This window comes from Columba livia, chromosome 2 (genome assembly GCF_036013475.1).
Source record: "Columba livia isolate bColLiv1 breed racing homer chromosome 2, bColLiv1.pat.W.v2, whole genome shotgun sequence".
Lineage (NCBI taxonomy): Eukaryota > Metazoa > Chordata > Aves > Columbiformes > Columbidae > Columba > Columba livia.
In genome coordinates, this window is record NC_088603.1 from 30,937,763 (window position 1) to 30,955,690 (window position 17,928).

General features: G+C 35.2%; 1 protein-coding gene across 12 annotated transcripts in view; it reads right to left on the reverse strand.

Annotated features, from left to right (window-relative positions):
* The window catches only part of DGKB (diacylglycerol kinase beta), a 398,861-nt gene that overhangs the window by 217,760 nt on the left and 163,173 nt on the right, over positions 1-17,928 (reverse strand). For 8 of the 12 annotated variants that reach the window (XM_065051198.1, XM_065051200.1, XM_065051195.1 and 5 more), the window contains 3 exons: positions 12,750-12,782; positions 8,937-9,053; positions 5,661-5,734 (listed from right to left, as the gene is read on the reverse strand). In XM_065051198.1, the coding sequence (XP_064907270.1) occupies positions 5,661-5,734; positions 8,937-9,053; positions 12,750-12,782 (224 nt within the window). The remainder of the gene's footprint in view (positions 1-5,660; positions 5,735-8,936; positions 9,054-12,749; positions 12,783-17,928) is intronic. The other 4 variants (XM_065051206.1, XM_065051203.1, XM_065051205.1 and 1 more) reach the window with 1 other exon arrangement.

The window sequence follows — 17,928 nt, forward strand, 5'->3', positions numbered from 1 at the left end:
GCTTCACAGCAACATAAAGGATTTAACCTGGTCAAAGGTGCAGATAATTCAATTTGTGTAGCTGACCACAAGCAAGTCATATATTGTTACAAAGTCTCAAAGGCTTAAGAGTTATTTGCCTAAAAGTTTGGTGCTAGAAAACATCCTAGGCATTACCTACACTCATGATACTGTTGTCAGGTATAAGTGAAATGCTATAAAAGACTTCTTAATTAAGAGGGAGCTAGGTATCTCTAGTTAAAACCCAGAAGTCCACCTGCAATAATGAAGAGATTACATTGAATCCTACTTGATTCAGTGCATGCCATTCATAGATACTAGGCGAACATCAATATCAGATAATCACACTGTAATGACTCACTGCAAATGACACATCATGATTTAAGTTATTATAACATATTTATGTATGCTAGTCTGTGTAAACTTCATAACTTGATGGTTCATTTCCACTCACACATTCTCCAAAGAAGAGGAAGATGCTATCTACAAATGCTTGCCTTCACTCTGAACTGTAACTAGACCTAAGAGCACGACACATGCAAGAGGAGGAAATGGACAGTAGTATAGTATTCCAGTTTTATATCTACAGTACCAGCAGCTTACTAACACTGATGTGCCTCTGAATGTCTTGCTTCAGCATATAAGGAAGGAATTGGACATGGTTTCCTTGTGACTAGAAATTTGTGCAGACAAAGCCATGGGGCAGCACAGCTGGACAGGGTGCTGGGCCATCTTGTCTAGACCATGGTTTCACCAAGAAGGGTTGGATCGTATGATCCTTGAGGTCCCTTCCAACCTGGTATTCTATGATTAATGCCCCAAAAAAACGTTTTTTATGATGGAGTGCAATTTTATGAACAAAGCCAGTTCATGAAACTACCAACTGTCAGCACCACCTCCACCTGGTTCCTATCCCATGACACATTTTTTCAACAAACAGTTCTCCATGCTTCTGTACCTGTTTTCAGGGTTGTTCTGTGATCTGGAAAACTAAGAAGATCCAATTCGAAATACAAATCCTCAGAAAGTTGCTCTATTGTCATTTTTTCCCTTCACTTAAATCATGCCTGTGATCTCATATGAATCTCAAAACTGCTGCACTAGCACAACTGAGGAGGCAGAAAAATCACAGCAGGAGTGTCCAAGAGGACTGCGATCACCTTTAAACAGCTCTGCTGCTGAAGAAAATACTGAAGTACACCTTCAGCTGAATTAGACTGAGCTATCTTCTGAACTCATAAGAGCATTAGTTTAGAAAGAGAAAAGACAGACAGAAAAACTAGCAGTAAAGTTAACTACACTGGGGAAGAAGTTGGCCATACCAGTGCCTTGTGCTAACTGGGGGATGCATCTTCAGACATTTAGGAGGTGACTACTCAAGATGTGAACAGTATAGGTTTAATTTAACCCTAATGGCAGAGAAGAAAGAAGCCAAGGACTCCTTCCCAAAAGTGAAAGAATGCTAGTGAGCTTCTCTCCTAGACATAAAACATTAGAAAAAGATAATTTGAAATTGCTTCTACATTTTGTCTCAATGCTAAATGAAAGCTTAGAAAACCAGATTAATAAAAGGGTAGGAGGGAAGAGATACTATGAACCAAAGTTATTTGAACTCAACAAAGGTCAAAGATATCATCAGCCTGTGCTGCACAGACACTGAACGTGGAGTCAGCAGGAAACGTCAGTGTACGGAAGCTGATCTCCAGTGCATCCAACCGCACATTTGTCAAGGAAACAATTGTTTAAACTCACCTGCTGGTCAGGCAAATAAATTGGAAAATGGGGAAGTAGAAAACAAAGTAATGAGTATGACAAAACAACAGCATGATTTAGAAGGACTCCCATGTGACTAGCATTACCATTAATAATAACAGTCTTTAGAAGCATTACATTCTTGTTCTATATTATGTTTAAAGAAATTATTTTGTTAATGATGTATTAAATATTCTATTCAGAGATTACTGAAAGCTGTTGTCTTGATTAGTGAAGACATTAAACGCCAATATACAGAACTGTGAGCTCTAGGATGAAATGAATGTACTGCCATTCTTTTTTCTGATGAAGTCAATGATACCTGTTCAATTCATACATAATCACTGAAAACATGTTACAGTGTGATACAGCCTAAGGAATTCACCTGAGTGGGTTTACTTAACTCCTATCTGATCTCATGCTTAATTAAAATCTATTTCTTGGTGGGTGAAAGGCTTAAACTCATGAACTTCAATTCTAATTTGCTAATATCTGCTTAATAAAAATCAAATTATATTGTTCTATTTTATTTTAAGCCTATGTATTACCCATTGGACTAAATCACTTAAGTCCAAACAGCTGTAAATGTACTTGTGATGGGCAATAAGCATTCGCCTTAAGAAAAAAAAAAAAAAAGAGAAAAAAATATAACTGGGTTGTTTTCATACTTCATTTTGCAATTATATCTGAAAGTCATAGCACTGTTTTTTAAAAAATAAATCTATTCAAGAAGACCATATTTTCCACTATACATTTTATAAAATGCTAGAGCTTTCTAACAAAATTGAATTTCTAAAATGTATCAACAAGGATATAGTTGTAGAGAAAGTATTTTTGTGTTCTGAATACACTTTTTCTACATTATCCATTTGTTTCCCACCACTGCTCTGTTCCAACATTCGAAAACCAAAACTAAAGTACGTAACATTTTCTACCTTAAAGCGATCCTCAGTTCTTTTCCTTTGCATTTGAGAGATTTGAAAAAAAATGCAAAATATAAAAGGAAACAACAGAGTATCACTGGGGGAGTGCATTTATTCAACTGGTTGTCAAATAGATGCATACACTCCTCTCTCCAAGTCTGAGGGCAATGAAATGGGCGGGGTCACCATATGGCAAGGCATAAAATCTCATATGGGGAACTGTGGGAACACTGGAGTCTTGACAGTATCTGCAATAACCTTTCCGTGTTCAATGAAAGTCAATTTGAAATAATAACTTCACTCATTGTGATCTCTCAAGTACAGAAAATCCTAGGTAAAGACTGAAGAACAGCTTTCAGTAGAAGAGAACCTAAATCTAAATGAGTCAAGATAATTAAATTCTCATCTACAAAAATTAGTAGGTTTTGGTTCTACCCCCCAACCCCCTCCCCTGCTGTGGAAATCTTACTTCTGTTATAGCCTGTTCTCTACTCCTAACCTCCCAATACCTGACCAGATTATAACATCATTATAATCAAAAAGCCTAAGCATAACTGTGCATTTTGCAAATCTATTTATATCTTCAAATGTCCTGTCATTTTACTTTTCACAACATATAACTGCCACAAAATTGGACGAAGTTGGGAAGTGGACAGAAACACGGGGTTCTTCTCTTTCTGGTTACTGACTGTAGAGCAGCCAGATTAAAACCAGGAAAAGTAAGAAAGTTGAATATTATTGCTTCTTGAAAATATTTTCATCCCTTAGATTTAATCTTCAAGCTAATATGCACTCTTAACACCCTAATTTTATAATTTTATTATGATACTGGTATTGACATGAAACATTAACATCTAAAAGGCAGAGGGCAAATCCCTTCTCAAACAGTCCATATGTCGACTTTTTTAAACCTTTTTGGATCTAGTTTTAGATCTAACCACGAGATATTATCTCCTGCTGGTGAACGACTTGAGATATGTCTACATGCAGTCAACCTTTTGACGTGCTCCTCCTAACACAGAAATATGGAGTGCAACCTTGAATCATTAGCATGCAATTTAACATTCTCTTTTGTGTGGTAGCAAAGCCCATTTAAGAGCTTCTCATACTTCACTATACTTAGCTGCTGGTGGCTGCCCCCATGCTATACACTTCAGTGTGTAATGAGATTTGTAGGTAATGGTGTTAGTGAATGACGTGTGTGTAAGGATTTCATTTTTTAAATCCAAATAATTCCTGCAATCTGCTTGGTCTCAGCAACAGTTGTGTTAACATACACTGGGAAGTGTCAGACTGCAATATGTGAATGGGAACAGGTGCCTGAGAAAGGGATCAGGTTTTAAACTTGCTTTTACCCTGGAGAATATCTAACATTATATGACATCCCTCATGCATTAAGCCCATTCAGATAGTAACACTTGAGACCAATTATCAGCTGTGAACTAAAAGCTGTGAAACAGCATCTCATTAAATTGTTTCTGCGTTATAACTAACTATATAAGTGCAGGTCTCTAACCTGCCTCTCGCCTACAGAATTCCAGACTGGATCCCTGATCTACTCACTTCATTCCAGCACTACAAAAAGCCAAGATGAGTGCCAGTGCATTGTGTTTTACATGCCCCGAGGCACAGACAACCAGGGCTACCTCACACTACTGTGTGTGAAACATGAATGCTCAGGACAGCTCACGCCGTTTTGCTGTCATTGCAAAGGCATGTTCGTGAAACTGCTTAGAATGAACCTTTTTGATCATTAACTGCCTCTGACAAAAGCAGCATTGTTGGCATTGCCGACATCTACGTACTACCAGCCCAGGGATTACACTATCAGCTCTTAAATGATAACCCTGTTCTCCCAGAGGTCTTAAAACGCAGTTTTGGTTAAATGTTCTTCAGCTCTGAGAATTTCCCTCACACCTACTCTGCAGGATTTCTCCCTTTTGTCAAGTTTAAGGGACACTGTTTTAAAGAAGGGACCTAACGGAGGCAGTGGTGAGGTAGGGAAAGCTGACCCACTTGCAGTTTACTTGCTTGGTTCCAAGATTTAGAATCCCACTGGATCCCTCCTTGTGTGCTTTTGGGTACCCACAGGTGTCATCTTCAGCCTGATCTTGGTCAAAAGACCGTAACTCTTTTCAAGACTTGAAGCATAAATTACAGCATTGACATTGTAAGCTAGGCTACAAAAAAATTGGGGATTTATGTGATGATCAAAAAGGGCCACATTTTTAGCACTTGTATTTCTGAAACAGATACTGAAAAAGTCTGCTCATAGGTAACTGATTCAGCATTTCTGCCAGAGTTTGATGGACAGATCAGAAAGAGAATGCTCCTTACCTCTGTTTTATCCTGGCTCTGATAAACTGACATTTAAACATAAACTTAGGCACTTTGAATTTAAATCAATATAATTAATGACGTATATAAAATTAAGTATGTCTTTAAAGTTTGTGTGATTGGACTTTAATACTTAACTGGATTGCTAGAATGCTTCCTATCTACAGAAATCAAAAGGTTTCTTCACTGTAGGAAATCTTACAGAGCGATTGGAGAGTCTAACTCCCTAAATCTTTGAAAGGCAAGTCATACATTAGAAATGGAATACTGTTTCCAATTAAAATTGGCCTCTCTGTATATTATTACAGAGAGTAAAAGAAAACTGTTGTAACTTCAAAGTTTCAATGCAAAATACAGCAATTCACACCTTCAAGCAAATCACAAACCCAAACACTGAATATATCTACTTTTTCTGATGTGATATGAAACTGTCATACAGAACTCATTCTGGTTTTTAACCACAGATTTTTTAACTATATGCTAGTGTGTACTTCTTCTAAAGGGGGCAATGGGTTGTTCAAATGTGAGGCATAAGAGTATAAAACATTAGGTTTCTTTCCAAATAAAAACTTTCAATGTTCATTTTTAAACATATCATGGAGATCAGAGTAGAGAAAGAGAGGAAAAAACAGGGAAAATAAACCTTACCTTTCTCCTTGTTTCCCACCACTTTTAGGATTGACAAAAACTAAAAGTGGATGAGTGCCTGGAACTGGAGTGATCTAAAAGAAGGGAATAACACAGCCACTCATTAATGCTGTGTGTTGCATTCATTTTTTTCCTATAGTAGACAGAAAACAAAAAGCTTAATGCAAACTCTATGTTATGCTATGTAATCCAGCTGGAAGCAATACCATAATTTGCAATAATCTTCACTTCATTAATTTGCTACAAATTGCAAGGTGACTTTTTTTTTTTATGCTAGCTATCTTACAGCTGCGATGCCATTTTAACCTATAATTCCATTGAAAAAAATTATATATATATATAGGTTACATTCATCAATAGAGCAGAAAATTTTAAATGGTAGAAATGCACAACTAATTCTGATGGCAATTTCTCATGGAAAAATCTATGAAGAAACTGTATTTTTGTAGTGAGAAATAACACTACACTAGAAGGGTCAAATATAGATACATGACATTTTTAATTTGTCAGTTTTTTAATGACAGAAACCTAGAACATTTGATATGATATGAAATCACACACCTCTTGAAATGCAACAAACATAACAATAATCAGTCCCTTTAAACACCTTAGAAAGCTGGAAAACTGTAAAAAGTAGAGGAGTAAATGTGAAGAAGGACAAGCCTGGGGAAAAGAATGGAAAGCAGGATATACTGAAGGGAACAACAAATTCTGCTATATATTTTAATTCTTTTGTGCATGGAAAGTTTTACATGTTCGCATTAGTGTTCAGCTTTACAAACTAACACCTTTCAAAGTAATAGAGTTTGCACTTTCAGATACTTTAAGATGCGAGTGCTCACTGCCTTTGCTCTAAAGATTTCAACATAAAAAAAAATTACATCGGATTATTTTTCTCTAATGTCTGGTTTTAAACCAAAAAGTTAGACTATTCATATTTCAAATTATCGCTTTTAGGCACATATAATATCAATTCTAGAATGTTTAAAAGCATATGAAGAGTTCAAAGTCTAGACCTCCAAAGTCATGCACTAACAACTTCAGAGATGAAGCTTAGACTGTCTCCATTTCAAAATGATACATTGAAAGTTCTTGCTCTGAATGCTTATTCATAATACCCGAAATAACAAAATCTTTTCAGCTGCAGATTTCATAAAATTTAATTTAAGGCAGAACCCAAGAAACATGATAGCTAAAGAGTCTTACAGATATCCTACAGACATAGGCATATAACCCTTTAAGCATCTAAAAGCACTTTTCTTCCAGTAGAAAGTGTTAAGCACTAGTGTGTCAGCTCTAGCCCTAACTCCACAAACAGATCCAAATCCATTCCAATATATACAACAAATTATGAAAAACTCCAGCAAACTTTGTTGCATTGAGCCTAAGATAAAACCAACCCAGCATCACATGCTGGCACAGTACGTTGTTACAGTAAAATGCTGTATGTTGAAACATATATCAAATTGCAGGATATAGCGAAGTTTGTCATATATTTAATTTTTATCTACTGTTTTAATCAATTTTAGTTATTTAGCCAATTCCCATGATGTTTGTTCCTGTGAACTAAGTGTAAACCAATGGTACTCATTGTGACAGAGATGGACTACCTACTGAAATCCCTTAGCACGCAGGTTAATTAATGAGACTCATCTTAAGGTTATACATGATCTATTACTTCCTCTAATTAGAAATAATAATCCTGATCATTAAGCTGGTTAGCTAGAAAGAAGTAAGATGAATGTGCTTAACTATGATTAATAGTCTTTAAGTCGTGCAGATCTCCACTGCCACTAAGTTATCTGCTCACGGCTGTCTGATGGAAGGAATGTTTGGTCTTGATGCTTTTCTCAATAAAAGCTATCTGATGAACTTATTTCTATTTTAAATCTTTTATTTCAAAACTTAAACATATTATGACAAGCAGAAGGTTTAGGACCATCAAAAAAATCTAATAATCAGTTTGTATTCCACTCAATTCCAAAATAACTTCTCTTTCAATTAATTTCTTACGACTTTTCCAAATTACTTTTCTGGATAACGTATGATTTCCATAGAACAAATGATGCAAATAAAGATTTTGACTAAATTGGTTAATATTTTCAAGCCTTAATCTAGTGTGATTAAAGGCAATCTCTACTTGGTTATTCGATAAGTGAGTTAAAATAAAATTAAAAAAAAAAAAAAGTGGTGGACCAATTATATGTACCTTCTCCCACATTGAAAATAGGGTTCTAAAAGGAGTAGTATAAAGATTTGCTGTGTATCTTTGATATGTTACCTTGGAAACTTATAAACAAATGCAATTAACATAACAATCATCTTTTTTTAATTAAAAAGGTTCAAAAAGAAGTCACAAAAATCCTTTTCTTGTTCACTAAAGTTCATGTCAAAATGAAAATGAGACCATGCCAGCAAAATTAGAGTATAAAAATCAGAGCAGCATGCTTTGACCACATATGGGAGAATTAGAGTAGTATATTTTGATCTGCTATTTTTTTTTTGCTCCAGACCATCTTTAGGCTAAATACCAATATTTATGGAATCTTACATCTTCGTGGAAATAGTTCCAAAATTATACCATATGTGATTGAAAAAAAAAACCTATCTATATCACTGACGCTAAACTTTCACGATGGTATCCTTCGAGATCCACTCAGCTTTCACGATGATCAGGTTATTATTATTGATACTGACCAAAAATTTTATAGTCGGTGCTAAGATAGATTCCTGTTACTCTAAACCAATTTATGCACCAGAGAAAAAAAAATACCACAGTATAACATCCCTATTACTGAAACCATCTTGCTTCTCTCAACTTTTCATTTTGATGTGCCAAATACTCTACTTGGAAACACCTGGACAAATAACATCCATGAAGCTTACTCCATCCAGCTATTAATTAACAGGTCCAAATGAGAATAGTAAACTTTTATCAAGACATAGACTCAGATTTATGACATAAATTCACACAATGCTGCATAACAGATACTACAACAATTGAATTCAGCTTCAAGCCACAATATAAGTGTTTTAGAGCTAGTCTTCCCTCCCCTTTAATGTCTTAGGAAATCCTACCAAACACATGAGAAGCAGATTTGCACCACAGGATTCCTGTACAGATGGAAAAAATTACTTATTGTGTTTTTAAATATGTAAAAGTGAAATGTAGACAAATGAATGCATAGGAAATATTTCACTGTAAAGATTACACATTCTATCATTGCCTTCATATCTACACGCATCTCCTTAAAATTAAAATAACAATAATCACACCTGAAGACCTTGTCCATCTACAGTGACAGAATTTGCTCTTTGCATTTTGTTTCGTTCTCCCAGTTTGTTCATTTGCTGGGGACAAGTCTTTTCTTTTTTCACTGTTGCCTGTCTTTCCTTGAAAAAAAGAAGAGAAAAGGAGAAAACGGAACATTTTAACACAAGACATAATGCTATACAATTGTAACTGAGACTGTGCCTCCACAAAGATTTTTTTTGACTACAGAGATATGTCAGATTCTGCTTTAATGGAAATGAGATCTCAGTCAAACTATTACACCATGTCTGGCTACTTCACATAACATCTATCTGTGTGCCTGGACATTCCATAGTGACGAGGCAATAGATGGATGAAAAGTGTGCAGTCACAACACAAATTAATGCAATGATGCGAAAAGATAATCTGACATTGCCAGGATAGCATTTTGAAACTTGAAAGCCAATCGTACAAAATACTTGATAATTTAATAAGCACATTGATAAGAGATCAGTAATTTATCAAAATTTCATCCTAACTCCTAGCAAAGGTTGGATGCTTCAAGAGGACTGTATCACTCTGGCAAAATATACCTGTTCTGAATGTATCATAAGCAATTGGCTGAGTGGCTTTTTCTAAAGTATGTATTTTATATCAGAAAGAGAATCCACATCAGATTCTAAGCTGCTGGCAACTTTTGATGCTGACATGCAGCACAATCAGATGATTATTTCAAAGAGGAAAGCTCAACAGTATGTTACTGCAATCAGGTTTTCAACTGTTGTCAGGTCATTTCAGAGAACTCTGAAGGGGAAGAAAAGTCCTTGCTCTTTATATCTCATTTATCCTATTTATAGGCTTCACCCAGCATGTCCTTATATGTTGTCCAAAAATGCACCATAAATTCAGGCAGCAGATGTTTATCAAACAGAATCAGTGTCTCCAATCCTGACTGCACCCCAGCCACTTTCCTCACTTCACAAGCTCAAGAAGACTTTCAGCTGGCCAGAGGAACTGGCTGGCACGAAGCTGCTGCACTAGAAAGGAGCGTGAAGGACATTGGTGCACCCCCCCGCTGCAACTGCGCTCATGAAGAAATTCATTAAATGCTACCATTTATTTTCCATACCAGGCCAAACCCATCTCTGTGGTACCTCTGATAAAGCCTGGAGCAGTTTAAACTGGTAAGAAACACTGACACATTCTCTGGCAGGAAAGGACTAACTCCCAGTTTAATACAGTGCTTTCCTAGTATTACTGTAACACAGATGTGGACTATCACTGTTTTTATACCATCTTTGGTTTCCTTAAATTTGCAAACTGACACAGCCTCAGTCTTGTCCCGGTGCAAATCATGGTCCAAGTCATTCCAGGCTCCTCTGAGTAGCCAAGTGCTTTCAGGAACTCTGGCAGTCTGGTGACATTTCCTATAAAAGATCTGACAAACCTATGCCATATTAAAAAAAAAAAACAACACAGGGCAGTCTGGCCTGTTTCCCGCATGCAGTGAGATTCCTAAGAGGTTAGTGAACTGAGCTTCTGGATGCTTAGAGTAACTTGATCAGTTCAAAAAGAGGTCCAGGAGTCTAGACTACAATATCATTGCTTCAAACAGAATACAGTAAAACCAATTAGAGCTATTAATCTCAGCCCTAACCTTCAAAACACAGAAAAGCACCGTCCATATCATTGCCTAAGAAATTATTGACTTTGCACTTATTTATTTGATGATTTTTTTTAGAAACTAGAATGAGGCATCCAAACAGAGTAACTAACACAAAACATTAATGCACAATGGCACTGGTTAGTGACCAGGACAGAGAGTAAGAAACCAGTATCAAGGAAGCTTCATATTTCATTACAGCAGCTTTGGGGTTTTAAAAAACTTTGTGGATAACTACCCTTAAAAGCCACTACGTTTCATATGAAGTAAGTATACCATGTTAAACAGGATTTTGTGTTACGACCAAATCTGGATCTTGGATATTGCAACTTCTTAAAAAAAATCATACGCCAGTAATGCAGACACACAGCCAGTAAAAAATCCCTGATTTCCAATAAAAATCAGAGATGGAGAGCAAATTTTAAGAAGTCTAGCAAAATGCTAAGCCAAACAACATATTCGTGATACTTCGAAGAAAAGGTAACAGAAAGGAACAGATCTAGCACACTGAGTATGTGCATTAAGAGAGGTTAAAAAAAACCCTGTTCAAAAGAGGTTTCCTTATAAAGCGTGGCACTAAAAATCTTCTTGTGTATATCATGCTATTACTTAGAGGAAAAGTATTTATAAACTGCTGAGAACTGTCTTTACATAAGGGATGCTTACCACAGTGCCCAAGCCTGCTGTTATCAATCATTCACAAACAAAATGCAGTAACAATTACCTCAAGCAAAGTTTTGGATATTGTTTATTTTTGTTCCAGCATGATGCAGGTAGCAGGAAATACCCCAGCCCTATGACTGCTGCATCAGCAACATTCCTGCTCCAATATATATTACCTGTTCCATAAGCAAAACAACTGCTGGACTCACAAAGACAGTTTCTCCTAAGCAATGACTACACGAGATCAGGCCATACACCTCACACAATATAAAAGAAAACCTGTAATAATGATACAGAATTTTCTGGAGTGTTATTAAAAAACTTAAATATGAATACTTGACTTCATTATTACTGAAGGTCTGCTTCCTTCAGCAATGATTTTTGAAAAAAGTAGAAATTTATTTTGTATTGTCCATCTTCTATGCATATATCACAATACATACCACGACATATACCAACAGTGCTCTCTGAAAAGTTTCTGAAGATGTTGACAAGAGATTCTGGATTTTCTAGAGCTATATATACACTATAATTTTCAGATATGTGTCATACTAGTGAGGATATGACTTTGTATGAAATAATATAATAACGTCTATCCTAATTCCACTGAATAAATCTATCAATGGAACACAAAAAAAGATTTACCACTTTATTAAAAGAATATTTTAAATATTCCTGAAGAGATACTTTATTTTATATATGAAATAGTAAGCTGTCTTTCTAATCTATAGTTGTACGTGACCCTTTAAATAACTTTCTTTCAGGAACTACAACATTACTAAGCTATCCAAGAGTGTCAGGAACTAAACAGTGTCATTTTTTATGAGAGAATAACAGTTTAATAAAATCACCTGTGGATAATAACCTACAAATTCTAGCAATGTTAAGACAAATTTGACATGCACTGAATAAATCACTTTACAAAATGCAAAAACTTATTTTTCAAGCTAAGAAATGTTTCTACAACAGTTGTGCTGTATTTAATATCTTGTTAATCAAAGCATTCAAAATGATAAATATATCTGTGAACCAGCTGGTTTAGTGGACATGCATGAGGTTAAAAGAGCTACTAAATACAGCATTTTAAAAGCTATTGTACATTTTGATGGCTCAAAAAAAATGAAGCTTTTCTGTTCTTTTGGTATGTGACAGAGCACATATGTTTCAAAATAGTAATCAACACAACAAAAATTTTTCCCACCTATTTTTGAACTTCCCATGATGCCTTTTCTCCACTTTGAAGCCAATATCCATTAACTGGAGCTTCTACCATGTAGTATTGCTCCAGAGACATTGCCATCAGATAAGAACTATTAAATTGTATCTATCTTTTATTCACCCAAATAAGAAAAAAGAATTGGTAAATAAGACTGGGCCTTTCAAATGACAACACAGATTACCATGCCTACATTTTTAGTTCAGCCCCAAAATGCACTTTTATAGCAAGAAGAACGTATGATATCATGATCCATTAGTACTCGTGCGTACATGGATGCCTCCTGTTACGCACCTCGGGGAGCAAACCTCCTAAAGCGGGGAGCGTCTGTTGGGAAAAGAGAACGTTAGGCTGCAGCAGCAACAGCTGGGACAGGAAGGGGCGCAGAGTGCGCTCCCGGGGAACGTTACCTTGCAGCTCTTGTACTTAACAAACATACACAGCGTTTTTTCACACATTTGCACAACTGTGCTCCCCCAGTGTTCTGGCTGTCATATTATATAATTTATACTCCAGTAAGTATGTTTGGGATCATTTTATCACCAGCTAAAAATATTAGAAAACCTGAGGACTATATTATTTTGAATAGTAATAAGAGTTACTTGGTACCTGGGGAGTATTCTTTTTATTTTTTCTTCCAAGTCTTTGAATCCTCATCCAAAGCAAGGAAGCTTATTTAAAGAGCTTTCTTCTACTACAATTGACAAGCTATACAACATGCATCCTCAAAAAGTATTGCTTTACATAGAAGTACAATCTTTTAATTTTACCAAAACACTGACACTTAGAAATATCATACTCTATCACAGCTGTCATAAGGAAACAGATGAAGTAACTAATGGCTTACTAACTAGTTACCCCTTTACATTTTAACTGCTGACATAGAATCCAGTGCCAATGCAGCACAAAATGTTTTTTCTCACCATGTCCTTAATCAGTAAATGCTAATATATTTTTCTGGATTTTCTCTCAGCACAGATATTATTTAAAAGTTTATTTTATACATTAAACAAGAATTTATTCATACATTAAATAGGATTGTAAAGCCATTAGTGAATGGTTAATAACATTACACAGTTTGTCAAGTAACTACTCAAAACCTGAGAGTCCTTCTGAATGATAACTACTTCTTTTATACTCTATGCCTTCAGATGAGGCACATACCCTAAAGCATAACCTTGGGATGGCAGTGCATAAAGCAAGAACCAAATTCTATATTAATATGCGTAAACTGAAATGTTTATTAAAAAAATATCTTACTGTAGAACTCTGAAACTTGAAAGACACTGATAAGGGGAACCTGGTCATGGAAGATCAGATGGAATGCACAGAACAGTGTGTAAAGGTATCATCAAATGTTTGCAGGATGAAGGCCATGGAAGTTTAAATATGTGAATTGAATACCAAACCTATGTTTTTTGAGAATCATGGAGGAAGGTTGCTCCATGATTCATTAAAGCTATTTTGTTTAATGACACAGGAATCTACAAGGGATGCAAAAACTGTGCTTTAATACGCAATGAAATAACAGAATAAGCACTCTTAGACTGTCATTTTGTAAACCTATGTGGTATTCAAGAGCTTGCTTACAAAAATTCCATTCTATGCAATTTCTGTCCATAGTTACACAACAAACAAAGAGAATCAAAGATTCAGAAATCCTCAAAACTGAAAAAAAAAAGAAAAACAACCCACCACCACTACCTCAAAACCCTGGGGAGCAATGTATCTGTAATACCTACTAGATATGGCATCCAAATAACTATGATTTACATTTGCTTAAATATTTTCAAAATTTACTGCATGATTTTTTTTCCACCTTTCCAGATATAACCCTGTGTACATACTAACGTAGATACTAATGTACATATAATGCTGTCTTGAAAGTTCATAGAGTTGTAGCACAATACCCAGGCTCTACATCCATGAGTTGAAGCCATAAGTCATCCTGTTGACAAGATCAGCGACCAATTCACTAGCAAAAATACTTCATGATGATTGTTTAATATGTCTTAATAAAGATGTAAAGAATTACACATCAAAACCACAATAAAGTATTTCTCATTAAGCATGTAAGCCTTAGCTCATCTAGTTGGCCTTACATCTTGCATTCATTCAATATATTTATCAACATGCACCAGCTGTAGTGCCAAGACTTTCATTTGCAACCTAAAATGAACTTGGGCTTTAGCAGGCAACTATATACATTGTCCAAGAAAGACAAAAGAGTTGGAAAATAATTTTGAAAATCAAAACACATTAAACTCCCACAGGAGAGGATGTAAGGAATAAACTTAGGGACAGACAGTAGTGATAAGTTGTGGGCAGGCAACTAGATATAACTTAAAATGATTGAATGGCTGCCATTCCAGTTTATCAGCATCTTATTATTTTAACATTGAACTGTGTTTGCCGAACAGATAATTAGTTAGGAAGATACATTTTCCTCCAGGGCAATTATTAATTTCCTTCTGACTTCAAAGAAATTAAAAAGCTCTTAGTGTAGATAAGCACACCATTATATTTCAAGTCCAGTTTAGATTCTCAGAGAACTGAATCTGCAATACGATATGCAATTGAAAAGGAAAAAAGTGTTTCGTTTTGTTTTTTTAAAACTTCCCTCCCCATAGAAGAATATATATTCATATAATGGAGGGGAGGGGGAGGAAGGGGGAGCTAGTATTTTTGTTCAGAAACTCAGAATAAGGCTAATACTCATCTTCAAAGGATCGAGTTGCTCATAAAGATGCTTAAACACTGCACAGACTTTCTGCACTCTATGTTGAGCTTGGATTCAACTGAGTTAAAACTGATCTCTACTACAATAAAACCAGAAGAATCATTTTAGGATTAAATACTGGAAAAGGGATTAAGAAAGATCATTCTTCAACCAGAATCCGCTAATTCCCTTTTTCTCTCTCTACATCTGCTTTCCAATGTAACATTTACCTACCTCACAGGAAAACAGTATTAGTAAGACATGTTATCAGACATGGAAAAATATCTATTGAACTATGTTGCAATCATAACACAGCCATCAGCTATTTTATCTAGTCTCTCAAAATTCTGATAGCCAAAGAAAATTCTTGTACGTTATTTCCAACTCCAATTCTGCATTACTTTTTGTCAACATCTCAACGCACTTGCAATATTTACACAGAAGTTTGAAGTTACAGATCATAATGTAAATTGTTTAGTTGCACAGGACACATTACTTAGCTAAAACATTCATAATCTATTGTGCATATTGTTTTACATGGCTAACTAGTACTCGTTATAAAAGATTTTTGAACAATTATGTTCTTGCACAATAAAATGCCAAACCAACCCAAACCCAGCCTGAATCAGATACATCTGTTTCCTCCACCATTTTAAAATAAGAGTTCAAGCAAATTTGACTTATGATGGCATTTTATATTAGATGTACATAAACAAATTTACTCTATGATGTATAAAAATTCTATATATATTTTACATATACCAAATTCTCTCTCTATATATATATTCTATATTTTTATGAACAGAATTTATGCTTAAATGATTTTGTCCTAAAAACTTAGAAGAATCTTCACTAGATGAAAGTCAAATTGATTCCTAAGAAAAAAAGAAACATAAAGCGAGTTGTTCCAAACTTTTTATCATTACCAATTTGTCCCAGAATGCTGAACAATGAAGCTGAAAATCAAACACAACAAAATGTATAAGTTGTTTTTTTTCTTTCATTTCTTGTCTTCAGTATTACAGAAGACCCTCCCCCTTTCAAATGAACTGGTTACTATGGAGAGAGTGATAACTGCCATATAGTAACACTCACACCATAACCAGGGTACCTTATGTTTTACAATTTATTCCATAATTTTCTTTTTATTCCATGATTAACAGTTTTAATTTCTAACATTTATTTTGAAAACCATAATTAAGTACAAAATAATTCATTGTAAAACTCACATAAACAACAGGAGACTCAAAATCATCACACATTATGAACTACATATATACTTATTAAATAGTAGACTTCTATTGGTTGATTTGTCATTACCCAAGGCTATATCTATTTTGGTGGGAAACAGAAAACTAATTACTTTTCTACAAACTTAAATACAAATTAGAACATCCTATGTGTTCATCAATAAATGGAGCAAAGTAAAGGAAGGCATGAAATGAAGAAGCTATAATAAAATGTATGTTTGCGTTTTTCCCTTTTTGTCTTACAAAGGAGTAGGGGAGAGAAGCTGTATCATAAGGAGAGACCAATCTCTTTTCTTCACTACTCACTCATCTCATTCCAATACCCAGTTTTTAACCTGGTTATGATCTAATTCTGTACTCTTGGTAGGCAAGGCAATTGAGTTAAAGATTTTTAAACTCACTGCCAGTCAACCTTATCATGAACTTTCATTATGTGCATGTAATTAATTGGGTCCAATGAACAATATCAGCACTGAGTTATAGACTTTTTCCCCCCACCATATAATTAGAATATAATTACCCACAGGATATCAGAATGATGCAAAACCTTTCCTCTAAATGTGCCCTCATTAGGAAACAAGTCTCAATGTACATTTATTCAATCAGTATGAATTAATTAAAACATTACTGAAATAAAATAGAGTAACATTAAAGTGTATCTGACATCTATTAAAAGACTATCACTTGAGATCTGCACACACAGTTTATAACAAAACTCATTTAACTTGAACAAAAAACTTCCCCATGCAACAAGCCTTATATGTGGCAAACAGAAAAGTAAAAAGGACTAAAGTTGACAGACTACAGTTTACTAAAACATATATAAAAAAAATCTTCATATAGCATTGAACCTAGTCAGATATGTGATTCTTTCATAACACACACCATATCAATTGATTTCTTTTTCAGCTTAGAACATAGCTTGTCGTATCCAGGAAAAAACATTTGGCAAGTTCCATTTTGTGCCATTTTGAAGATGGAAGTCCTCTTATTTAACTTAGACCAGCCATCTAACTTTCCTATGACCAGGCAATTATGCTCTTTCTCTAGCCATTAAGAGAAGGGACAGTATGGGAGGATCATGTCAATCATTTTATTTTAGAGGAATATCTTTTGAGTCGAAAGAAACCCTTAATAAGTAATTTAGAATAGTCGCCTGAGCTGAGATGGCTATGTGCAGGGAGAAATGTCATGCTTTGTGATGCTACAATCAGGAAGGACACTTTTTTATTTATTCTTCATAGTGGAAGCACTGATTTGGGGCATCAACGGATACCTAGAAAACAGAGCAACTGAGAGGACATGGACCTGAACAACAGATTGCAGCTGAGAGACCAGTTTGGTTCTATGATTCTATGACTTCTCAAATAAGATGTATAGTGGCTTCGCAGCTCCTCTTGTTCCCATGCTATGTGTGTTTGCATAGAGGCATTTCAGCTGGGCCCCCGAGAAGCTGACTTACTGGCTGGAGTGGCTGGAATTCCTTTGTGTTCATATTCAGGTG